A 27,317-nucleotide genomic window follows, 5' to 3' on the forward strand; every position below is an offset into this window, starting at 1 on the left:
GTAGACTGAAGCACTAAACCTCACACATACAAATCTCAGCATTTAGTATTCTAGGGAACCATCATTGGTATGCCAGTAAACAGCTGAGTATAAACACATTTCTGTCTCAATACTTCTCAAAAAAAACAACCTTCATGTCATTTAAAGAGGAAAAGTGTTATTTAAAATTGAAATGCAGCCTATTTCACTTTTCCTGTCTGGAACTTGAGCTGTGTGCAACTACGCTGAATACAGAAAAATATACTAAGAACATAAGAGAGACATTAGAAAAATGCAGTCTTTTTTCCTCGTAATTTTTATCCCCAAATTAATATCATAGCCCAATGGAAATACTTCATAAACAAAGCATTACGTAAACTGAAGTCTTAAGCCCATGAAGGGTCTGTCCTGGTGTTCTGTGATGTGACAGATATCAGCTACAGAGATGGTTATACATAATTTTAGTGGCTAGATACTAAGTTCTCATTTATTGTAGGAAATCCCTTTCACTTCAGTATTCAGATAATGAAACTATTTTCCACACATACTCGCAGACCATTAAGCTAGATAATATTTGCATTTTGCAGAAAATTGGAAAGTGTCCCATTGCCAACTCAGCGACTCATAAGGCAGTATTTAAACTGCACACTCGATTTACTTAGTATTCTTAGCCATACTGATGCGCAGCTAGGGAAAAAAAAAGTTTTAGAGACCAGATTCTCATAGAGTCCCAACATAAAATGCACATAATAGCAATTCACCGTAGGTGCACACAGAACTATTTGTTTCCTGTTGTGAAGACAGACAGTTGGGCTGCACACATTCACAAAAGTACACTGCTGTTTATTTTCACTGCTTACAGTATAAGTGAAGGCAGACTGACAGCAATGAACCAGCTCAGTAGGGTGAAAAAATACTCAAGGAGTACATCTGTTGTCACTGCTCTCTCCTCACACTTTCTCTTTTTAAAACTGTTATTTGATGTTGCTGATATTAGGTAGTCACTGTTACTTTTGTAATCAGAGCTATTTTTAAGGCTTTGCTTTTTTTCCCTTCTAGCAGAAGCACTGGTAAACATTGGATTTCAGGTTTGAGGATGATGAATGAGTTGGAATATAAGCTTTTCAAATTCTGACCACACTTTCAACAGTTTAATTACTTATTTAATTAATAAGTCATTTGGAATAATTATAAACACAGTGACTAGATTTAGTTACTGTGAGAGCCACTATTACTTGGTCACTATTACTTCTAGCTGGTTTAGCATATGGATTTATATCTACGGCCTGCCCCATCTTCTAATTTTAAGCTGTTGTAACCAAAATAAAAACATAACAAATGCTATGAATATCCCCTACTACACTTATTGCAAACATGACCTTCTGAAGCAAAGCCAAGCTTTGCACAAGACTTCATCGAATTTCTGCTTTGTCTTCCTCCTTCCACAGACCACTCTGCTTTTCAGATGTGCCTCCCCTCACCCTGCTCAGGTCTACATACACCACCATGAAGAGACTGGCTTCTCCTCTCATTCTCCCATAATTAAAAGTGGGTCAGATGATAAGTTTTAAAAGATTCCTAGAATATCTGCTTTCTCAAGACCTCTACTATTTCCAGATATTTGGATACTTTAATTCAGGACTGCTGCAACTGCTATAAAGGCAACTATTTTGTCTTTAAACCAGTTATATATTTCCATATGTAAAGCAATCTAGAATTTCTTAAAAAAAAGCTCAAACTCTTCCAAAAGAGGGACAGCAACTTCCTTTATTTCAGTCACAGACATCAGGATCTTACATGACCTACACCATGAAGGACAAACACAAGTCTCACTGTCTTTACTGATTTTATATGGGAAGCATACCAAAGACGCAGAAGTGGTTTTTACTTACAAGGACCAAAGGCAAAGAAACACTAAATGCATTCCCTTGAGACTATACATGAAAGGCAGAACCAAGCTGAAAAGTGAACCACATCAGTCTAACACTCTAGCCTCTGACCCTCTTGTTCTCTACCTTTAAAGCAGCAATTATCTATACCTTTTTCCCTCTGCTGATCTGGTAAAACTATAGCAATATCCTAACAGCACACCCATTTCATGATATCATATTACCTTCTAAATCAAAGTTGACCGAGATGTTAAGACTGTACACTTACTAATTTGTTAGTCAATAGCCCGGAGGACTTAATCGTGTATTATCAGTTGTTAAGCTATTATTTCAAACTTGACAGAATAAAATTCTTATATTAACAACTGATAGCACAAAAACACATGAGAAAAATTAGCTGTAAATACTAAGACTTCATTTGTTCATCATGTCAGTTTGAGACTGACATCAGCTTGTTCCCTGCTTGGATTTAGGTATGCATATCTGAAGTTTAAAGCACAGGTGACAATAACACTCCCTGAAAGTCACACAGCTAGACCTTTTTAAACACCTAAAGAGCATGTTGAGCATAGAACAACACTCTTTGCAGCATTTATACGTACCTTGGAAAAGCATCAAAGCAATAGGTTTTCCTAGTGTCAGGAAAAGCTACCCGTAATCCAGACATCAAGGGAGAATGAAGGATTACTGCTGCACACTCGTACCGAGATGCCAGGTCTACTGTAGGGACAGTACCAATACTCTGACCATACAGAATAATGTTCTCAGGACTGACACCATACCTGTAGAAAAAAAGAAACATACCTTTTTAAAATGGCAACCAAACATTTTGCATCAAAAAAGCAAAAACATCAAAAACAAGCAAAAGGAGAGTGTGATAAAACACAAAAGCATCCCTCCTACCCACTGCAGCTCTTTTAAATCTGTTCCTCGGACAAGTCTAAACCTTGAAACAGTTCAGCAGAGTAAATAATCAAAATATTAAACAGGCTGAAGGGAGCAATCCTCAAAGAAGGAATGTCAGTTTGTTCGTTAATCATCACCATCTTCATGAACACCTGTTATCTTTCACTCCACAGAACAGCAAATTATAAAATAGACTTTCCCCAGAGTCACTCTCAGGAATTTCAATTAGATATTCTGCAGGCTAACGACCTTTTCACCACTAAACAAGACAGCTATTCCTCTGCCCACCTTTCCTTTCATGCAGTTGGAACAAAGAGACCAAAATGCCTTATTAGTGTAGCTAAAGACACCACAGAGGATAACAATTTGAGAGGACAATTCTTTTCATTTTTTCAAATTCTGATCAGTTTATATTATTTCTCATTTTTCTTTTCCAGTTTAAAATATGTCGTGCTTATTTTGTAACTATGTATGGAATTCTGGATGGCTCCCCAATATTCCCATCTAGTCTACAAAACTGTCCTATCTTCTGTGCTGTTTCGCAGCTGAAAATATGTTGAGAATGATAATTTGGTTTTTGCCTAAAGTATGCAAAATATAAAGGAATTCAGAAAGGACACAGGAGGCGGCAACAGTGACTAGGAGACATGTACAATAGTATTCGGTCACCACAACTTGCTAGGAAAGCTGCAAATCAAACCTGTTACACAGTTAATTATAGAATATTTACCCAGAACATTTACGTATGCAACACCACTTCCTATTGCAAGCTGTATAAAGAGCAGAAGAGAACACATTTCTAGTAGAAAATGCGCAGAACGTGTCTCTTTGTGAGTCTACACTATCCTGCTGTCACGACTAAGACAATAAAAATCAAACCCTACAGTTTAGTACAAATGGAACATTTCAACTCCCTTGCCAAGCTGAGAGCAAGATATATGGCAGGCCTGGGTAGTACTTGACTTTCAAGCAGCTAAATGATTGGTTATGTGCAAAAGAAAATTACAATGTAAGACTAATCAATTAATTATTAAAATTACAACGTATTAATCCGGTACTAATCATCCAACTGCAGGTTGTCAAGCTTGCCTAGTTTTACAATGAAGACTGGATTGTAGCCTCTGTGAGACTGGAATTTTCTTAATATTTCTATACTGCTGAGCATAAGGGCGCTTCTGGCATCTGCTGTAATATGAATAAGCAACTGTATAAAAATATCTCCCTGGAGAAAAATCTTATCCCCTTGGTAACCAAGCAGCAGCTCACATTAGTGGTCTATCACCACAGCCCATGGCCTGATGTTTTTAAAAGATGTTGTGAAGCTTTTTTAGGAGAATTTTTCATCCCTTACTGTTAGAAATAGTCCAGCACACAGTAAAGCCTAGTTGATTCTGGTATGCATGTTAACAGGATCTTGGAGCAAAGCCTCGTCCTAAAGGACTCCGTTCCAGCTGTTGGCAGGGGAGGGCTGCAGGCATGTACCTTTGAAGGCAGCACATGCATCCACTCTGCTGATCTACCAGCTGTTGCATGATATTAAAGAGTGGCAGAAGTGCTTCAAAACCAGGGAATACAAGGAAATGGGACTAGAACAAGATCTGCTACCTGTCATGGATGGAATGATATTAATGCTGGTAGGTTTTACAATACCATCCTGAACTCCAGTATCATGATAGATGTAAAGTCCCCTTTCTAAAAATGAGCAGAATACGGAAACAGATGTTTCAGTAAGAGTCACAGGATAACAGGACAGCACAGGGTAGCAAGAGAATTCTTCAATACCTACAGTTGCCTTAGCATGGCAATTTTCAACATCTACTCTGGATTTACTCCCTTTGATGTTATTTTGTTACTGAAAACTGTTCATATTGTAAGCGGAAGCACCTTGCTGCGGTGGCAATAGGTACTCTAGAAAAATTCTGTTTCATAGTATGCCAGTTGAAGACATACAGTTTATAGGATCATAAACATCCCCCATAGCACCCCCCGCCTGAGACATCTAAATTTAAAGTAGCCCTTTACCACTAAAATGTTATAACTGTTCATTATAACTATTCAGTATCTAACTCCACAGAAAGGCAATGTGACAATTTTGTAAAAAAAAAAAAAAAAAACAAAAAACCAAAAAACCTTAAAAAGGTATTAGGACACTGAGTTAGCGCACTTGTAGCCTGTCATTAGGTCAAATGTCTTTTCTACTTTGTATTCCTACTGACAGATAGCTAAAGGAATCTCTTGGACCCTTTTAGTTAGGGAGAGTCCAACTTTCCAAGACAGAGGAGTTACTGTAACAGGTTTATCTTTAAGCCCTTACCATTAGGCCATCAATCAGACAGTTAGACATGAAGCTTACCGCAAACATCAGCAGAAACAGCTACATGTAAAATTTATTTATTGCAAGGCCAAAGGACATATGACAACTCATAAGCAAAGGCCATGAATAATTGACATGTGTGAGGTTACTGGAGCTGAAGGCCAGGGCTTGGCTCCACGACACTCGAGCCTTCTCGAATGCTGCCCAGCTGGTGACTCAGCAAGCACCCTTCAAGCCAGGCACAAACCACCTGGAGACTTCAACTTGAAAATACAGTATCCTTTGCAGCAAGGGGGGGAAGGGGTCCAGACATTGCTTAAAGTACCACAAGGTATTAGATTGTTGCGCAACACAAACGTGATACAGAAAGCTAAGCAAAAGAGAAGAGCAGACATGGGTAAGAAGGCAGCAATGAACGAGATACTAAGTGACATAGAAAAAAGGAATGAATGTGACAGAAAACGGCAAAAGACATTCTGAGAAAAGAGGAATCCTGTTACAATCTGCTCTCCTATTAAGGAAGAAAGTCCTTCCACGGCTAGACAGCAGCTCCTAAAATATCTTCCTTGAAGCACACGAGCTTTGGTCTCTGTGGAAACAGAACTCCATCCAACAGAGTGGGAGACTCAAATTTATGAGTATGCTCCTGCACTTCTACGGAGTCCATCAAACCAACCAGGGCAACACTGCAATGTGGAAACCAGCCTTCAGAAAAAGCAAACTAGGAAGCAGTTCAGATAATTACTGTGGGCATATGTAAAATGCTCATTTGGCAAGAGAGAAAAACTAAAACAAAAAAAACAGCAGGCGTGTCCCCCCACCCCGCAAGGCATGTAAATTACCAAGGAGTGCAAAGCTACTGCTGTTTAAAATGATGAAAGCATTTCTACTCTCCCTGACCCACAAACACTTATCAGGTGGCAAAGTTCTCCAGCCTAGCCTACTCTCAAAAACCCACGAGCAGATTATCTGGATTACGGATTACATTTCTTATGTGTGAAGAAAAAAAACAGCTACCTTCACAAGTAGTGCTGCTACTTGCGCCTACAGCATACCAATTCAGGCCAGGTCTAACTGAGGCACCACAACACTCCAGTTAATAGTAACACAGTTGGGGTTTTTTTGCTCCATGCTACTGCCTCAGTTTATACAAACTAGGTTAACCAGCAATTCTAGTTTCCTTATGCTAGCATGAACTACATGCACAGAAGTTGGCTATTAAGAATCCTCACCCCACTCTTCTGCTCACTCCTGCCCAGAGTAATGAGAGACCTCAGTCACACCAACAGCTCAGTGCGATGAGGAAGAGTGGGAATACTGCTGAGAGCAAACATAGTGAACGAGGATGGAACACAACTCCTTCTAGTTCAGTCTGTATGGTTACATCTCAGGCTATGTCCCTCAGCAGCTTCCTCATACCACACAGATGACTATCAATTGCCTTTGTAAAGTATTTAAAGCTTTCTGGCTAACAGCACTACGTACAAAGTAGGTATTATCATAAAACATCTTTAATTGTGAGTATAAGACTCCGATACCCCACTGCTATCAGGCTTCAGCTTTGAGTGATGCAGATGGAAAGTTTACCATTGCTATTTTTACTCTCTCCCCACTCAGCTGAAAGCACTGACTGCTGCCGCAGGGACTACACACGTGTCACACAGCTGAAACCCTGCAACGGTCACAGATTCTATGATCTGTGCCAGTCCTCAAAGGTGCTAAATACATTCATTAATGAGGCCTGCTCTTTTTTTCAGGCTTACTGAATCAGTGATATTAACCACACCTTATTTTTCAGTTTGAAGTTTTATGGTATTTGCTGTCCCAGTATCCCTCACCTAAACTGGAAAGCATACAGCACAGACAGGGCAACAGCAACAAATCAGTTTTCAAAACCAGTCACAATAACCACCCTAGGCAAAGCATTTTGACTACACAAACACCATTTCATAATCCTGTTAAGACCTACTTTTTAACTGCTACTAAACTTAGGCAGCTACTGGTGGTCATGTTCTTCCTTACAACACAGTATATGAAGAGAAAGAGTCAGGAACCACAAGATCACTAGCTCAGGCACTCTTGCAAAGAGATCAAGTCTGAAACTGTGCACTCCCCTCTCATGGGAAACACCACAACAAAACAATTCATTTTCAAGACAAAAGAAAACCCAGAATACACCTGGAGTGACACAAATTATGCCACGTTTGTAGGAAACAGTGACTTTTAGAGTCTTTTACTAGAATACACACGTGCTCAGTTATTATAAGACCTTCAGAGCCTTTTCTTCAAGTCTGCTTCTTTCTGTTTATACAAAACCACTTGTCTCAGACTGCTCATTCCCTTTTCAAAACGTGTTACCTCTAAACTTTGTAATCCAGAGAAATTTAGAGTGCTTGTTAAGAAACACAGATAGTTTTTTCTGTAGCATCATTATATACTTCTATAAGATATGCATCTACATTTTCAGAAATAAATGGTTATTGAACATAGTATGAATCTAAAAATCCGGTTTTGGGGGCAGAAAAGAAAATCCAAAAGTCCTCAGTCAAGTAAAAATCCCACATGCAGACTGCATACCCTGAATGAGAGTTTGTTGTAGGACCTCTATGTTAAAAAAACTAAACATAAGAAGTTTGGTCAATAAACCTTATTGCAAGTAATTTACAATATCATAAAAAAACCCATCAAATTTCACATTGTGCTTCATGCAAACACCACTCCAGCATGTTAGCCGAAACACCACAGAAATCACAGCAGATTTTTAGCCTGAATGCCAACACTAAATTGAGAGCAAGGCAGGAGATTAAGGACTTTTGGTGTTAACCATAACAACAACTGTCAAACGAGAAAAATCAGAATTATTGCAAGATTCATAGGAAACCCTGGCACACAGCAAGAGTCCCTGTGCCAGTTTCTCACTCCAGTTTCCTTCAATTCACACAAACATAAGTCTAAAGTTCTTCACCATTTTACTGAACACAATAGACAGTGACTTTTTAAATTATGCAATGTCATCTTCCTCCTTTACCTCTTCCCTGCCCAAGCCTACAAGTACTATGTGATTCAAGCTCAGGTACAACAGACTCTGACTTCACATTTTCATTGTGGTAAGAGCCAAAATTGGTTTGCATAGTACTCTGGGTTATGAAGCTGCAAAAAAAGAGAATTCTTTTTGGCATAAATCCCAGCACACTGTCACAGGAGCAGACAAGTAATTCCACAAATGTGTTCACACTCAAAATAATTTCAATGGATGCCAGAGAAATTTAAGCAAGGAATCTGCCACAGTTTTATATGATTATTATTATTCTACTACCACCCCATATAGTTATTTTGTTATGCTGTGGAGACATTTCAGTGCTAATCTATGTAGGCTCACTAATACTGGAGTTGCAGAATGAACCTATGATTCCTGAAAATGCTCTCTTAAAGGCTGCTTCGGAAGTTCATTATCTGCAATTATCACAATACTACAGGGTTGCTGAACTATGTTACTGTAGTGCCAACCTAGTGAGTTACCAACTCTTCTTTTCATAGGAATAAATGGATCAAGTGGAAGCAACTCCTAGGCACTTCTCAGGATGATTTACACTGCAGTAACTTAATTATACTGAAGCATGAATCATTACAACTGCTTCTCGATTACTGGCTTGTGATAATCAGTGACCTGTTATCAAATATTGAGAACCGTGCTCAAAGTTCAACCGAGTCATAACAAGGATATTAAATATCACCAACAAGCTCAAGCAATGATGACAAAAGCAGGTGATACACACGCTGCTGAGTAGCGAAGCCACTGGAAGCTTGCCCAGAACAACCAGGGTAGGTAAAGGAAGGCATTCTCTGGTACAAACTGTAATGAAACTACACTTTAACTGAATTATGCTAATTTAGACTAAGCTTTGGGGTGAGGGTTGGGTGCCTTTATTTTTTTAAATTAAAATTCAAATAGCGCTAATTTCTCTAAAAACTGCTCCATTTTCAAACACAAACTTAAATTACCTTGTGCTCATCTACCTTGAACACAGAGTTCCGAAGATGTTATGTTTCAAAGTGGGAACACCTTCCCTAACTCAAGTAAATCTGCTCAGGACTTGGAGTAAAACAAAGCACTCTTGACCAAGTACATCCAACCCCCTCTCTTTTTCCAAGCTTCAACACTACAAGTGAGTTCCTTTCCTCCTTCAACACCCGTTTTGGTGAAGGATTCTATGCCACACTATGACAGCACTTCCACGTGTCTTGCACCACACATCTTCAAGGCAGCTTTCCACCACCCGTTCACCCATCCAGCCATGCCAGAGCCAAGCAAACCGGCAGGCAGCAGACCCAGTCTGCAGTCAGTCTTCTGTTACTCACAGATCAAGCTCTATCCTTACAACCATTTAAAGTTAGTGATCTCTCTGAGAGATCATCTGACAAACACAATCAGACTCCATCTATCCATTCTAATTTTTCAAGCATTTTTCAGAAATAAGAGTCAAAATAAGTGAACCATAAGAGCATAAAAAAAAAATATATAGTACATATCGCCAGCCAGGAAATACTACCACTACAAACTTGTGTTCTGGAAGAAATCTCTTCCAAAGCAGCTGGGCAATTGCACAATATTACAATACAAGGACAAAATGAACACAAAACATGAAATCTGTGCTTCCAGATCAATTTATTTGTCTAAGGAGCTACAAATTAAAACCTCCTTTGTTTTCTCTCATACCAAGAACTCGACTGTATTTAAAATAAACATGACTTTTTACCACCACAATAACCCAGAATACTCAATTTTGGTGTTTGGTTTATGTTAGGTTGCTCATTTGTCTACAACATGAACCAGCAGCTGTACTTATAAGCAACAAATGGATTTGGAACAGTTGCTTCTGCCTGACTAAGGGTTTGGGATTTATTTTTTTCTCTAGATAGCAGGGAATGAGGAAACACTTTTCATTAAACATGCACTGAAACAGAATCTTATGCCATGGACACACTGATATCAAAGAACAGATGCCTCTACAATCCTTAATTCTTTCATATTGAGTCAAAGCTAGCAATAAGGCCACTGAAAAACAAAACCAGACTCATGTAGGACATCCAACAAAAATGAGCAATGATGTAGCTGAGCCTTCTGTTTGAACTCCTACATTTATCATTTTGTTACATATGATAAAGTGAGTAAGGCATTAATACTCAACGTGTATTCATGCTGTGGAAGGAATGGAGCACTTTCCTAAATCATGGGAGAAAATGCAGTCCAAACCCCACTGTAAGTTGAAGGACAAGAAGCTACTAACAGTGGAAACAGGAGTTAAACACATGGATGTGACCCCACACCCCCAACTTTCTTTGCTTGAGTAACTTTAGAAATCAACTAGAGTTCTGAAGCCACCAATGTATCACAAGGCTACGGTTTTGAAGACACATGCATGCTCTTTACACTCCATAGTTTTTTGCTTCTCCCAAAGCACTTTCTTAGAGCAATCTTAATTTGCACCGTTCAGTTTCAAGACACAACAGGAAGATGGTGTATTCAAATGAATCTCTCACTTCAGTTACTTTAAAAACAGAGCACTGGCCTTATAACAAGGTATTTTGCATTTAATTAAGATGCTCTGTAGCAAATAAATGTGGAATACAGAAGTCTTAAGCTTTATTTCTCGAAGACAGGAAACTTTTACTGGCCACTAAGAACTAATATCTTTATTGATCACAGCATCAATAATTCACAAAAACTCAGTCAGCTACGTTCTATTATATACTCTTTACTGTAACCGGTGTACAAAATCTATACAGCCAGTCTCTGAGGTACATTTAAATAACCTGAGAACAGAGAAAATTGGGTTACTTTCACAGAGACCTTCAGTCTATAGTATCTTCTGGAGTGAGGAATTCATTATCTTCACCCCCAGCTTCTACGTCATATCTGTCCTGGTGTGGTATTTTTGTATCAGCTGCACACATCATACTCTATGTTTTATAGTACAGCAGAGCTAAGACAGATGAGCACACTCCTCACAATATTTAACAACCTGACATTAAAACTTTGACAATTCTTTTACTGGTGCAAAAAGCCTGCACTTTCACTTTGGATAGATGAAAGACAAAAACTACTCCCTAAAACTGTTTTCCTATAAGGGTTGCTATGAAGAATAAGAAAGATTTGATGATATCCTTGTACCTAAACACAGTTATCTTTTTATGTAAAAATTCCAGGCAAAACAAGTACATGTCAACTAACACAGAAACTATTTGAAAAGTCTCCTCTGACTGCCCAGGAAACTTTTAAAAAAAAAACCTGAGTGCAAATATTAACACTAGTTATGCATTCCCACAAGTTTTGAGCTTTCATAAATTGTTTCTTCAATTTCAGTTACTTCCAAAATGGAAACCCCTGCCATATTCCTGAGGCTGCATTGGCTCACTGTAAGCTTTCACTCTGGCCAACCTCCCAAACCCATCACATAATCCTCATCATCATCCCTGGCTCAGCACTGGAAGACTGAAGCTTTATAAGCCTCAAGGAAGCATTCTCACTGCTCACCAACAGTTCTAAAAGCATTTTTGTTCAGGATCACTGTATTATTGCTTAGTACTGCCACTTCTTTATTGGAGCACCTCTGACACCTCAACTTTGAGCAATGCTTACCCCAACTCCTCTTCACATCACACACTGAATTAGCTTTCAGATGTATTTCTCCACACCTATGGCACCACACACCCTTTCTGCCGCAGCACTAATTGCCATGAGCTGTATCTATGCAAGACTTGAGCCTCTGACTTACGAGTTGGAATTACTTATTTGAGGAGGACTGCAGCGGCTTTTGACCTGAGCTGCTGCCTGCTCCACCCATCTCTGATGTTTCTACCCTTTCACCAGGTACAGCTCAGCTGCTCACAAAGCAGGGAATAATTTCCGGAGTGCACAAACCAGAACACTCAAGACAAAAAAAAGAAAAATGGCACCAGGGAAGTTTTCTTTAAATTTATCAGGCTGTAGTTTCTGAAAATGCAGTTATTACTGCATAAGTATACAATGAAACAAGATTAACCCTAAACGGTAATCAAACTGCAAAGCTCACCTAAAATTTAAATTTTACACTTCTAGGCTTGCACAGCTGAATAGCTACACACCCTGTAACTTTAACTTAAAAAAGATATACCTAACCTAGGGATCTCAAACCAGAAGTGTATATAGAGTCTGCTGAAGGCACTTGTCTAGTTCTGCAAAGAACCTCACATTTTCAAACAGCAATATTAAATGACTAGCTTTGATACAGCTTACAAGTCATTAAACGTGAAACGTGGCATTAATACAGCCTTTTCCTTACGTCACTTACCAGCAATCACAATTATATCCAGAAAACAAGCTGATAAAAGTCAAATATTATCCCCATAATGCTAACAGAGGAGAACAAGAAGGAGTTGAACGTCTCAACAAATAGCAGTTCCTTATATCTGAAATTCTATTACAGCAGACAAAGTTAAGGCCATTTTCACATTGTTCTTCAAAGACCCCTGGAAATCCAAATGCAGTCTCTTCCACAGAGCACCAGAGTCACAGTCTAAGAGGATTATATGGAGTTGGAATGGATAAGGCCTTGCAAGTATGCAAGCAGGCAAACTGAATGCATCATCTCCTCCCACCCAGAAGTATTAGAATAGCTCTGACAGTGATTTGATTCTCTGACAGAAAGGGGATGCTCTCAGAAAGGCAGGATTGAGGACAGGAACAGCAGCGAGTTTATGACATAAAACTGATAAGTACCAATGAACTGGTCTGACATTCCTAAAAAGAATCGTCTCTAGATGAATGCGTTTGTCCCTGTGGTATGAATATTTTAACAGCCAGTATTATATGAAGATGACTCAGCTGGCAGTAGGGTTTTTCTTTCCCTTATATACTTACATTAATATGCTCAAGTATCATAGAAGAACAAAACAAGTATTTAATAAGACTGGGCTTCTCTCAAAGATACACAATATCCCATACACACTGAAGGGCTCTATGCAGAAGCCAAGTGAACAAGTGTCATGGCCTATGCTATCCAGGAGACCCCACAGGTCCTGCCTGGAGAGTCCTCTTCACTTCTTTGGAAATACTTAATGTTCCTTTGAATTACTCTATCTATTTCCACAGACTTAAAGAAGAAAGGCAGTATTTTCTTTTGATTTAAAAAACAAAACAATAGGCTCTTCCTCTGCACTAACACGTCTTGTGAATCATTAATAGGAATCCTACTTGGATATGCGACACTGTAACCTCTATTTTTCCCCACCCCCTGATAAGTGGTGAAAACACACACTGATTTTGTAATTGCTCCAAGCCCTAATCTTTATTACACTGTGAATCTTTACGCACTTAAGCATCTGCTTGCAAGAGAAGTGGCAAACTCACAGCCTCACAGAGAAACACCCTCCTGACAAGTCTCTCCTACCTTCTATCAATTATCCATTTTCAGCTAGATTCATTAAATATTCTAACAAATACAAAGAGTAATAACTGCCAAATAGAAGATGACAGCCATTCTATATGAAGAGAGATTTTTCTAGCATCTTTTCAGAAACAAGAAAACCTCAGTGGTTTGGTTTTTTTTCTTTTCCTCTGCACCATTTTTATATTGGCACTCTGACTTTTAAATCAGACTCATCAATTCCTTTCTTCCTAAGCATCCTTAAGTTCTTTCATTCCTGTCACTCAAAGATGGGCTGACTTGACTCTACCAGGATTAAAGATCTGTTGCTCCACAAAAATCTATACATTATTATGCCAATATTTAAACCTGCGGTGTTTTACACTTGATTTTCCTCTTTTACATTCTCCTTTAATGAGCTTTTAGGATGATTAAAAATATATTGCAATCATCAAGATTAACAGCAACAGATGTTCTAAAACAGCAGACCACAGATAACTAGTCCAGAGCTTAAAAATCAAATTTCCTAGCCAAAGCCTTTATCACCACAAAACAGAGGCTAAATCCCTCCTCCCTTCTCCCAGTGAATACTACTTAAAACTGTGAGCAGTAAAATTCAGCAGTTTCTCCTGTGCACTTCTGTTTGGAAGAGTTCCTGTTCTCCAGTAACCTGGAGAATTAGAACAAAAAAGGCAATTTATTACAGAAACAGATATCTGCATTTAATTATATGCAAAATGATTAAGTATCAGTAAATTTTAGCTATTTTGAAGTAACAAATGTTAATCTAAGAAATAGGAACAGTACTTCTGGACATCTAGTAATGCACTAACTTCCTCATAACTTTTTTTAACTCCTATCAGAAAATTCAGTCCTGAAGACAGGTCATGCATACTTGTTCAGCTTATCCAGCTATCTTATCTGGCATCATCCCAGCTTCTACACAGTAAAAGAAATTTTATCTAGATTGCGCAAATCAAGAGGTTTCAATAATTGCCATACAGCACAATTGCATGCTTCATTATCTTCCAACACACCTACTTAATGGGGCAAATTGCCCTTGTAGTCTTTTTGGTGAAGGATTTCTTGCTAGTCAACATTTTCCCCCTCAAAAAAAGGACACTTACTCACTTACAGCTACTCCACAAGAAGCAGAAGGACCTAGCAGTGGATCAAGGACAGCTGTTAATGCAATCACTTAAGTGCATTATTTCAGCTGATGCTAAAGGTAGAAACTGACCTGCAGATGCATCTTAGAAAATAAAAGGAAAAGCAAAGCAGCTTCCCCATGTTATTCAGTGTTCTATTTGCCTCTTATCTGTGATGCAGTCTTTCTAAAGCAAACAGACCCCCTACTTGATTGCAGTATCACCAGAGAACAACTGGTTGTGCAGGAAAAAATGTTAGCAATTCCAGTATGAGCCACACCAGCACTTAACTGCCGACCAATAAACCAGCACTACATAAAGAAGTCTTGTACTGCTGGAGTTTCTATTTTTGAAATAACAGATAACAGTGTAGCACTTGGAAAAGTAGGTGTATTCATGTCTACAGTATGGCCAAATGCCAATTCAGACAGTAACGTTTTGGCTACACAGGTTTTATGCAGTTCACCATTTCACAACAGATGTACTTTTAGTTATAAGCTGCTGCTGTGTTCTCCCACAACATACATTTTTCATATTTAACTCTGCACACAGCTACATTTTACAAACGAATAGCGTCTCCCTTTCTCCCGATACAACAAAGCTTCCAAGACAAAGGCAAAATAGAAATATTTAATGAGAACAAAAAAACCAAAAAATATTTGAAGAGGAAGTCTCATCAGTTCTACAGTGAAGGGCAGGGAGGAACACAATTCACATTAGACTATTACCCAGCAGCACTGGGAAGAGCAGAAGGGAGAAAACAGTAACAAATGACAAACAATGCCTGCTAAATCAAGTTCCTCCTCTCCCCCCTCAAAATCCCATTAATAAAATCAGCTAAGTTCAAGCTCACATTGCTTCCTTTATTCCAAATTAACACTCACTTCATAATTAAAAAAAGAAAAATAGTAAATTGCTGTATAAGTCCAACCAAAGAGAATAATCATTCAGTTCATCAGGTTCAGTTTCTCCTGCTGCGTAAGTGCAACAAGTTTAGAAATACTTCCAGGTAAGAAACACCCATCATCCTTAGGTTTAATGGTCCTCATTATGAACATTATTAAAGTGGATTTCTGGATGGAAAGGGTAATTTCCTGAAATAACTGGAAGGTACCAGATCTTATATAAATCAATAGTGTCTGTTCAATGCTCCATGCTAAACAGACTACAGATCTTCGATGAGCTTTGACAGAAGGGCACCCAGTTTAGAAGGGCAGTTCATTTGACAGCAGCTTGCTCAGTCTACAGATAGAAAAGAACTCTATAAACCAAGGAGACTTTACAACCCTTTCACTCTCTGCAAAACTGAGTGGATATCGAGGATTTATGACAATGTGAAACTTCACATCAAGAACTCGTATCCAAGTTTCCAAGGACATTCCATCATCCTCACCCTCTGTTAATGCAAATACAAATTACAATTTTTTTTTAAAGGCAACTATATTTGTGCCTGTATCCCTTCACAGATAGTGGTTTCTGCATTATCAGAGTGATTTTCGTACAAACATCAAAAACAGGATAAAGAATTAGTTGTACCAGTTTTAATGCACAGAGGGTTCTGGAAGTGAACATCACATTACATGAATAATTACTGAGAGCTCAGGGGAGAGGACAGAGGGTTTCTGTATCAAAGAAACAGAAGTCTGGCAGCTGGCAGAGATTCAGCAGAAGTCAAAATTTTTAGGCGTACTGGTCAGGCTTAAAGTTAACCCCCCACTTAGTATCTTAAACTACTGTACTGACTGCAGGAAGGGTGCTTCTTACATCAGAAAGAGATGCCTGCAATGTATGCAACGTCACAACGTAATTATTAACCAGTCTGAGGCAAAGGTTACGTGTTCATAAACCAGTATGCATACAAATAAAACTCTAGCTGAAACACTGCCCCACCTCTTCCTACAACTCTGGTACTTTTACAGTTGTTTTAACTTGATAAGATGCTCACACCAGACTGAAACACTAACTTTTTCTGTATTATTATTAAGACACATTTAAAAGCATGCTGTACCAGAAAAACAGAGTAGGTTTTATGGTAGGAAGTAACAAAAAATACTATGAAGAAAATGTGTAATAGGAGTTAATATGCAAGGTGAAGTACATTCCAATTTTAAGGGAAGGAGGAGACTGACTGGCTCTGGACCAGCTGCCTCAAGGTCCAGGGAAAAACTCCAAAATAAAGATTATATCAAATTAACTACTTCAATTAAAAAAACCAAACACACCACAGTAAAACACACACATTTTTGTGAGAAATGAAACTATGAAGAACAAACAGCAAGCTGGAAAAACCTTTAGCAAATTTGCCCCAGAGAACGTGCTTCAAAAGCAAAACCATTTCTTTTAAATACGCCACTTTCCCCAAGCTGCAATACAGCCAACATCCTACTTAAATAAACCCATCAGATGTTGGGAAGACTACATAGAGACAGAATAAAGATTAAGATCTGCACAAACAAACCAGTCCAATGCTGAAGGTGTCAAGGTAACCACTCAACATTTCCTTTACGGCGTAGATGGTTCCACACACCATTTTGGTTGCAAAATGCATAACAGAGGTCTATCCCCATATTACTGTGGCTGCTCTTATTTTTCATACTATTAAGGACTGCAAATTTATTGCACGTATAATAGTGTAATAGTTAAGACAAAGTGTCTTGTCTAGTATATCATAAGTAGCCACTAAGACTCACGAAATAACGATAAGGTTCACATAGTTTTACCTGTACACTGGAAAAAATATATAGCTTGTTCTGCTTCTTTGCTGATATCACACACCATTTTCCAAGTTCTATAAGAACATCCAAAGCAAGCTAACTAAAAGTTAAAGAGGAGAAATGTCCAGAAAGATCCTATGATCCAAGCAATACCCTTTCTAAACACTCTTATTGAAAGAGAAACATTCCAAGCCTACTATTTAAAAGGCGCATTCCTGAGAAACATATTGAAGTTTGACTCCGAGTTTTCAGACTTGTTGGATCCTGTTATACATTACTCCATAGCTCTCCATTTGCTGTAGAGAAAAAGAAGTGGCCAAGCCATGTCACAAAGTTAAATTTAACCCGTCTAACATGCTGGGATCCTAAGAAATTTGGCAGCATCCTGTAAAAAAAAAAAAAAAAAAAAAAAAATTCGAGCTACTAGCTGACACTGCGTGCCTTGAGAAGGGTTTGACAGACACTGATGTATGCAGCTCGTTTCAGCAGCATGCCTTGGCAGATAAACAAGGCTCACAAGAGTCAATATTCTTAAAGTAACATTTCTATATGCAGACAGGATTTTTTTAATCAGGTACAGTAACACAGATTTTACTAAAAGGATACCTACAACCACCTAAACTAACAATAAATTTTAAATTAATGGTTTAAAAAAAGCATTTTCATCTTGAAATTCTTTCTAGGTCCACCTTTCAACAGGCTGCACTAGTAAGAAAACATACATGAAGTTTTTCTAACAAATTTGCAACACAACAAAAAGCAGAAGCAATACTCTGAGATTACCTCTAATTTATTTTTTTCCCCTCCACACTTTAAGGCAAGTGTCCTAACTTAAAACCTCATCTTCCACATCAACATCAGTCTTCATTTGTGAACTCACATGGAACTCTCCTTTTTGAAAGCTGAGATGTTAGAGATTTATTTCGTGATTGTAAGGATTTTCCCCAAAAAGCTGTGTGTGCTCATCAGGAGACATGAAACCAAGGGGGGGAATGTGGGTGGGCATCAAGCCAGATCCCACTGTTTAGCACAGTTTTGTGCCTTTGTATTATTTGGTCTCATGGTCAGCAAATCCAACCACAATGTTCAATGCCAACAGGAGAAGCTTTGTTCTGTAAAGCTAACATAGTGGTTAAAAAAATACAGAATAAAGATACGGAAATAGATAATTTCAGTATAACACTGTCATCATACAACGGGCTTATGTTTGCACCCTTCTGAGATGGTTTGTGGGCTGCATAGCTTCATGAGCAAACATGCCACAACAACCCATTTTTCTCAGATTACCCTTTGGAATACAGAACGCAAAGATGTTCCTCAGCCCTTAAATCCCAGGCTACACTCTTAGGCTTCTATTCAAAGCACCTTTATTCCTCTGTTTTCATACAGTTTCCTGGATTTACAACCACACACTTCCATCGCTTACAAACCTGACAGATTAAAAAACCCACAGCAACAAAACATTGTTTGAGAGCAGGAATCTGATTCAGCTTCATCATCAGATACCAGGCTGAGCATGCGAGACCAGTGCCAATTATTCACCTACAAACTGGGAAGCAGGGCAGTCAAGATGCAGCCGTAGTGATGGGTCACTGAAACTGTCTATTCAATTCACCAGCACTAGTCCCTAGAGATCTCAACTAGACACTGTCCACTGACTCCCACAGATGCAAGAGGCTTGTCCACCCAAGATGTTTTAATCCATACAAGCACTAGTTTCAGTTAGACAACAAAACAATCCTAAGTAATTTCCATTTCAGACCAATATAAGCAGCCAATATATACCCTAATTAATATGAAAAGACACTTGACAGCCACCAGCGTTCTAAAACTATAAAGATGTGCCTTTCCTAGATTCAGGAAAACACAAGGAACCCTTCCTCTTGCACAGAGAAAGTGCCCTCGATTTCTCTTAAGCACAGTGGCAACAGAAACTGTCTCCTAAACAATAGCGAGATTTCTGCCCTTTTTAGGGTCTAACTGGCAAAAGCAGGCCTTTATGTGCATGAGTATGTTAGGTACAACACAGTCGCAGCTTATTCTATGACTCATTTCAACTGCTTCCAATGCAGCCTTGCAATTGATTTATACTTGTGAAAGAGGGCAGAAAGGAGTGTTAGTTATTCATCAAACCTATTACTGCCTTTAGGAAAAAAGAAACGGTTACGTTATTTGCTAATTTAATTTATTAGTGCTACATAAGTTTCAGACTGTTGTCTTTAAAGCCAGAGAATGCAACTGAACTAATTTCTTGATATTGTGCTTAAAAGTGTTTTGGAGGCAGAGTTTAAAAGTAAAAGTTACTATAGTCACATTGCCCTCCCCATGAAGCAAATGTCATATTAAAATGAAATACGAAATTCAGACATATGCTACACAAGTTAGGCTCCAAACAGCTAATTACTTGGCACTGCCTTTGTACTATCTGAGGAAGCATCACAGGACCAAAAAAACCCCAGAAAACTAAAGAGAATGTTTTCTTCATTCAGTACGGTTGGAACTAGATGATCTTTAAGGTCCTTTCCAACCCTAACTATTCTATGATTCTATGATTTGCTCAAGAAGTACCAGTTTTCTCCACAAAACCAGTCACTGGCAGATAACCTGCTTTTGTAGCTTGAAATGTTCTCCACCTATATCCACAGGGACGTGCAGTCCTGGATAGCACTGCTAGTTGTTTTTTTTGCCTTTGTTCTTTTTTCTTATGCTCACAAGTAATGAGCTAGTGTAAACTTAGCCCAGCACTTAGAAACACTCCAAAACAGCACAGTAACAAGAGATAAAGGTTGAATTTTGGAAGGATTTTTTGGTTTTGAGGTCGCAATGGACTGGAGATTGACCCTGGCTTCAGAGCAAAACCCCTGAGGTTTACACGGTCCAGCTCATACTCCACTGTCAAGAACAAATTGAACAAATTAAGTGCTACTAGCAACACGCACAGGTCAAACAGCCACTGCGTAACAATCATCAACTCAGTCTCAAAAGGTGAGACATGTCTCTACCCACAGTGAGAAAGGGAAAGAGCCTGCCTTTCCTTCTCATTCACTTCATGCAATTTAGTGCCGAAAAGTAGGAAAAAAAAAAAAACAAATCAAAAAACTTTACTTACTTCAGTACGCAGGATTTAACAATGCGTTCCTCTAGAAACCTTTATGTCAGAGCATTGATGCTCTGACAGCATTGAGAATCTGGTCCTACATTCCTGGTACAGCAGGGTAAACCAACATTTCCAGTCCAGGCAGCTGAATTTCAGGGCTATTCCCACTCAGGATAACAAGCAGTGTTAGCCAAAGGCTCTTCGGCAGCTTATTTTTCTTCTCAAATAACACTAGTCACAAAACGTTCTTCAGAGTGAAAAAAAATCTCATTTTCTTAAAAATTAGCTTTGATCTCACACTCCTGACAGAACTAGAGAAACATTTAACTAAACTTCTTTTACTTCAGTGACAAAACTATGTAATAGGACACCAAAGCTCAGCAAATATTTTGAATAACTTTGAACATAACAGCACCTGTTCTAAACAGTTGCTGGTATTTGTTCCTGGGATGCTCATCATCTGAATTAATCTCTGCCCCTTGCACAGACAACAAGATGAGACTATTCTGTATGTTTCTATTTCTGAGCAGTTGTATGCACTTTTTCTTGAAGCACTGACCACAGCAGGGAGAATAAGTCCAGTTTTAGAGAATAGTCTCTTTAAACAATCCTTTGCAGATACCATATCAACATTTTTTAAACAACTGGAAGTGGATAATCACTATCAAAGTCAACAACAGAAAGAACTACCAGGTGGTGCACCATGAACAAGAGGAGCACATTATTCTTGGGTTCTGTCACAGCGATTCTGCCAAACACAGCTCTTGGCCATCTCAGGAATTCATCTGGTAAATTTTTATCAAAACCTTCAGGTATTCAACCTAAAGAGCTCTGTTAGATCACACACAGAAACACAGCACTAGTGAAAGAAGATTCTGTTGCAAATAAAATTTAAGTAGAAATTAATTGTTTTTAGAAATCAAGGTAAAAAACCCCTGAGCTATTATTCACCTAGAAATCTGTACCCACTTCAGCACATCAGAAAGGAGACAAACTAAACTGACACAACCTCAGAAGATTAGTTATCACTCTAGTCTAATCCAATTAGGTGTGTTTGCTAATTTTACTCAAATGAAAACTGTAACACCCACCAACTCCTGCAAAGGAAACAGCAATAAGAGAGGACTGATAACAGCACCACAAATAATAAATACTATATAATAAAATGTTTTGGGGGGGTGGGGTAACATTGAAGTTGAGGAAAAAGTGTAAAAAACTATTTAAACACCCTAAACTATCAGCTATCCACTGATCAAAACACCTTGCATTTTACTACACCATTTCACAATTCAATTCCTTTCATGATGCCACATTGAATAAGCAGCTTAATGAAAAATGGAAGTAGACTTAAAGACAATCTCAAATATACATGTTTTGAGAGTGGAGGATTTAAACATTACAATACCATCTATCATTCATCAAAAGCTTAAATACAAACAGGAGACACTGGGTTTATATTGTGCATCATGAAAAAGCATCAAGCTACATATTGTTAAATGCAAAAGAATAGCTCAGAAGAGCTGTTCTTGTAACTACGTTTTCTTCACCTCTTTCAATATCCAAAAGATTGACTAATAGGTTCTTTTTTACACTCTACTACAGAAGCGAAGAGAGTGGGGAAGCAGCACTTCCCTTTATGTGACTGGGATTTTAAAACATTTCGTAATGTGAAATATCCATATGGTTAGAGAACATACAAATTGGTTTTAATATAAATAGCACGCAATCAACAAAGCAGTCATGGTTTTGTGCTCAAGCCCCGCACCCGAACCCTAACTGCGTATCCTGTTTTTAAGTACTGTACATTGTCTCAACGTAAAGTGTTGGAAAGTTCAACGTTTCCATGTGGAATTCATGAAAGGGGAAAGGAAGACAATCAAGTCATTCTGTGCAGGTGTTGTACTATGCCAATCATATATTTGGACAAGAGTTAATCACAACTCGATAAAAAGCAGCAACTTAAAACCATTTGGACCACGAGAGAAGACAAGATCCAATACAGCTTCTCCTCAGTCTGGTTCTGGTTTTGGAACAAAGAGAATAGAAACAGAGCAACCTGCCTAAAATGACACACTCACAAAAAGAGTCATCTGAAGCAATGAAACAGAAGATGCTTTTTGTGAAACATTTAGATACCAGATGGAAATTCGTTAATCGAGTGGAAATAAATAGATGTAAAAGCCCAAATTAATTGCTGATTAATACACAATCTTGGAACCAGAGCAACCAATGCTAATTAGACCTCTGAAAGAACATCTGTAAAAATTCATTTCAAGGGAATAAAATGACATGTTAACATCTCTACCTGGGCTGAAAGACAGTTAGCATTCAAACTTTACAATTAGTAACGGAAATAAGTTACCCTTTACAGAGACTAAAAGAACAGAGAATGCTCGACACACATTCTCCAAAGACAGGCTGACAGCTGAAATCAAACAAACAACAAAAAAACCCAACTTGATGATTTTATTTTCATCCACTGTTTACAAGATAGTTTTATAACAATTTGTTACTTAAGGTTTGATACCTAAACGTGTACGATCACATTTAGGTGTAGGATCCTAATCTCAGTACTTTGAAAAAACACAGTCAAAATTTGCAGCCATGTCTGAAACCCCAGTCAGCTCACCACTGTTTCTAAAATTTGGCAGCAATCTGTTTTGCCCAAAGTGCAGGGTTAATTTCCACCTTACTCAGGGCAAGTTTCAAAATACACTGATAAATTAATATTTGCTAAGTACTTCACAGGCACAATTTAAAAATAAAAGAAAGAATCTCAGACTTCCAGCCTCCTAACAATTCCATGCTGCTGCCAGGTGGAACGTCTGGTGGATTCAGAAGAGCAACAGCTTCCCACAGAAATTAGCACAGATGACTAAATGCTTTCGATGGCACAGTAAACCTCTATTTTAAGACTTCACTTTTAACTTTGCATTACAGCTCACAACTGTCTGACTACAGGCCAAACATTAGGAATTTGTATTAGGAATGAAAGCATGCTGAATTGCTGCAGCAGAAAGGCTGTAATAGGACACTACCTCAACAGGCACACTTGCATTTTTACAGCAAAATACTTCACTTGTGAGCCACTCAGAGTTATCAAAAAGGGCTAAATTACCAGTTTTGTAAAGTTCACACTACTGCTTACAGAATTAATCAGCAGGAAGACTACTAGTTTGGCTCATACCTGTTACGAAGTCATCTGTTAACAGATAGATTAACTTTTCTTTTTTAACCTTACATTTTACAGTAACAGATTTCTTTACTAGGCACCTAAAATACTGCAGTACTTCCTTTGGCTCCTGACAACCTAACCAATCATAACACAACTACCCTAACAGTACTTCCAAGGAAAAACTAAGACGTGGGATTTACAAACATGGCAAAGTAGGAGTCAGTAAATTTCAGACCCTTGGTTTAATGGGGAAAGCAGAACCTAGATCTTGTACAAATCACAGAAAGGACTCCAATATAAAACTACAAACTTCTCCCGTCACGCTTATAACAGGAGTCCAGTCCTCAGAGCAAGCTGGGCACATGCTAGCTTTACCTCCTGGATCAGGCTTCTCAACAGAATTCAGTGAAGGAACCCCTTGTTTCTGGATCTACGCAGATCTTAAATGCACATCAAATGCTTATTAAGACAGGAACACTTCCAGGAAGATGCAGAAGCCCTTTTCCAGAGCTATAGAAGGTTTCCATGAAAAAATGTCATCAACTGAACACAAAGTGAAATGGAGACAAAACCACAGCACTGAAGGGCAAACATTAACTAGGACTGGCTTAGACATAGCACTTTCCCTCCCTTAAACCTTATTTACATCATCCGTGCAATGATGTAAATAATTAGTAGTATTTGGTAATTTATTCTACATACAGCATATCAAAATTATTACATAAAACCATATTATTTGTAGTCAAGCAAAAAAAATTTTTCTTTGAGAGAGTCCTTCAAAATGAACTGAGAAACTGGTTTGGTCATCAGTCATAACACATGCTATGAAAGCGTAACTTCATCCTACACCTTCCTCTCCCATACTCTTGACTTGGGTGGATGAACGTCGAAAGCCGTTTCGACTCCATGACTGACCAATCCCTGGATTCTTGAAAAGCCAATTATCTAAATTAGTAACAACTCCTGACACTATTTTTGAAGCTGGCATGTATCCTTAAGATAGACACTAAACACTCATCTCACGTACGCCAAGTTAATCTACGCAACCTCAGAGCCAAGAACAGAAAACGTTTGTCATTGTTTTCCCTTGCCTTACTGCAACAATTTAAGCTTTTTAAAGCTTTGTCTTCCAGGGTATGTTCTGAGAGGTCCTTCTTTAAGAATCCCTTATGCAACAGCAAAAGGAGCTCATGGCTCCTGTGGACAAAAGACGCAACAGAGGCTCATGGACAGCAGTCAGGTATAGCATAGAGCCAAAGGCAGCAGTTCTGTTCAGGATTTTGTAGAAGCCAAAGGCTCTCTGTTCCAACTGGCCATGCCGCATTGCCAGAGCCTTCTCATTGCTGCTTCATCCCTTCAGATGCCATCTACTTCGGCATCCCCTCCTGGCAGAATCCCCGGCTCTACTTCCACCTGTCAACACTTTTTCCTTCCACCCCACTACCCTGCCCAATTTTATAATGGTTGTGGGGTTGCCAAAAGATAAACACGTCTATGTTACACGAGCTCGCGTAAAACCCCAGATACATCACAGAACACCAACAGTTTCTTGCTAAGAACTAGCCTAGGCTACTGCCAAATTTAGTTAAAAGCTTTAGGTCACCTGGGTTACCTCTAAGTGTAGACAGTGGTGGACAAACCTTAAACAAAAGGTTATTTGCGCCCTGCAAGCTCAAACTGCAACCAGAGCAATATTTCCTAATTAAGATGGAGATTTGCAATGGTGAAGCAATGGCTAACATATAAAACAGCTGAAAAAAAACCTTAAATCTAGAGGAAGCCCAAGGATGAAGGTTTGCACATCCCTTTAACAAATTAAGCCATCCAACAAATTGCACTGTATCTGTTGACAGAACACCTGGTGAGGCCATTGAAATAACTCAAACGTTCTACAAACCCTTCCCCGCCACCTCCCAGCACGTTAACTGTGCAGACACTGGACTTATTATTAGGATTAAACCAAGATACAGAAATACCTTGTCCCCAACATCCATTTACCTCGTCCTGAGGGCCTGCCAGGCTGCATCAATGTCTGCATACAAGTTTTTCTCAGAGGGCTTGCCGGTGCTCACCCCATAGCCAGAGTAGTCATAAGAGAAGACGTTGCAGTTGATGCGGGAGCCAAGGCCGATATAGAAGCTGCACATCTGGCCCAGGTCCACAGCATTACCGTGCGAGAAGAGCAGCGTGTACCGACCAGTGGGGGCACAACGTACGAACATGCAGCCCAGCCTGTTATCTCGAGCCGTGCGGGAGAAGAACACTTCCACGGCATCCAGTTCCCGCTGCGAATACTGCCAGTCCGCCCTCTCGCTCAGGTGCAGGCTGCAGGTGCCCGATCCCGTGGGGGTCCCTGCCCCGGCTGCCGCCCCGGCCTCCTGCTGCTGCTCGGGCTGCAGCACGGTGTAGGTGGGCTCCGGGGGCAGGAAGGCCAGCTTGGCAGCGATGCGGCTGGGGCAAGGCGGGCAGCAGAACAGCCAGCAGAGCTCGCCCAGAGAGAAACCGTTCATTCTGGGGCCTTGTTCTGGCATCAGAGACACCGGAGAAAAAAAACTAACCTGCGCTGGAAAGAAGTCAAATCAAACCGAGTCCTCTAAGGCAACCTGCGCACCTTCCTGCCAGGCTACCAGCTGCCCTCCCAACACGCGAACGACAACCTTGGAGAAACAACCGCTCGGCAAAAACAGCGCAGCTCTTCGAAGCCGGAAAACGTGCTTATATTTTTAAAAAAATAAAATAAAATAGCACAAAATATAAACCAAGCACAATCAGCCCCTAAACCCACCCTCCCCCCTAAAGCTACAGCGAACGCAACCCCCTAAACCTGGATCCCCTGGAAGAAAATCCCCCCCGCGTGGGCATGTGGAGAAGGAATTCCCAGAGCGCAGGGAGCGGCGCCCAGCAGGGATCGCGCACCGGGCCCTGCCCCCGCGCCGCGACAGACGCGACCCTCGGCCTGGGAGGAGGAGGAGGAGGAGGAAGAAGAAGCGCTGGGAAGAGAAGGGGAAGGCAAGGGTAAGGGAAGGGGAAGGCAAGGTCAGGCCGAGCCGCGCGGGGCGGCGGGCAGGGCCACGCCGCGCAGGCGGGAGCAGGCAGCCGCCATGTCCCCGCGCGCTCCCCTCCTCGCAGCGCTTCCGGGTTACGGGCGCGGCAGCCGCAGGTGCCGGCGGGGCGGGGGAAGGGCCCCGGCGCCGAGGGGCGGGGCGGGAGGGGGCGCGGGAGCCCGTAAACCAAACCGGCGTGAGGCGAGCGCGACGCCGGGCCCTTTAAGGGAGCGCCCCCCGCTTCCCTCAGCTCCTCCGCGGTCACGTGCGGCGGGAGCGCTCGCGCCCCCTCCCCCGCGGCTTTGGCGCATGCGCGGACGGGCCGGGGTCCATTTCGCGCCTGCGGGGCTCGGGTCACCCCGAGGGGCGGCCTGGTGCGATGCTTCCCGGGCAGAGGGTGGCCCTGTGGCCTTGGGTCTGGCCCGTAGGGAAGCGTGGATGTGGTGCACCAATGCAAACAGAGCTGCTTCTCAGCTGGCAGCTCCGCTCTCCTGGTGCCAAGCATCCTGTGCATCCTGGAAAGCTACTGGACCCCTTAGATTTGGCTGAAACTGATGGGATACCCCACAAAAATTAAAGAAAACGGTGCAATTGTGGAAGCCTCGGCACCTTAGAAAGTCAGGCTCATAAGCCATATCCCAATTCA

The 27,317-nt window shown here is 40.2% G+C and overlaps 1 protein-coding gene across 1 annotated transcript in view; it reads right to left on the reverse strand.

The window, feature by feature from the left end:
• Window positions 1-26,392, reverse strand: part of ABHD17C (abhydrolase domain containing 17C, depalmitoylase) — a 29,519-nt gene extending 3,127 nt beyond the window's left edge. Inside the window, exons 1-2 of the mRNA XM_009561725.2 lie at window positions 25,626-26,392; window positions 2,471-2,650 (exon numbers count right to left, since the gene is read on the reverse strand). Coding sequence (XP_009560020.1) covers window positions 2,471-2,650; window positions 25,626-26,158 — 713 coding nt within the window. The 5' untranslated portion in view covers window positions 26,159-26,392. The remainder of the gene's footprint in view (window positions 1-2,470; window positions 2,651-25,625) is intronic.
• Window positions 26,393-27,317: the final 925 nt, after the last annotated feature.

This window comes from Cuculus canorus, chromosome 12, assembly GCF_017976375.1.
Source record: "Cuculus canorus isolate bCucCan1 chromosome 12, bCucCan1.pri, whole genome shotgun sequence".
Lineage (NCBI taxonomy): Eukaryota > Metazoa > Chordata > Aves > Cuculiformes > Cuculidae > Cuculus > Cuculus canorus.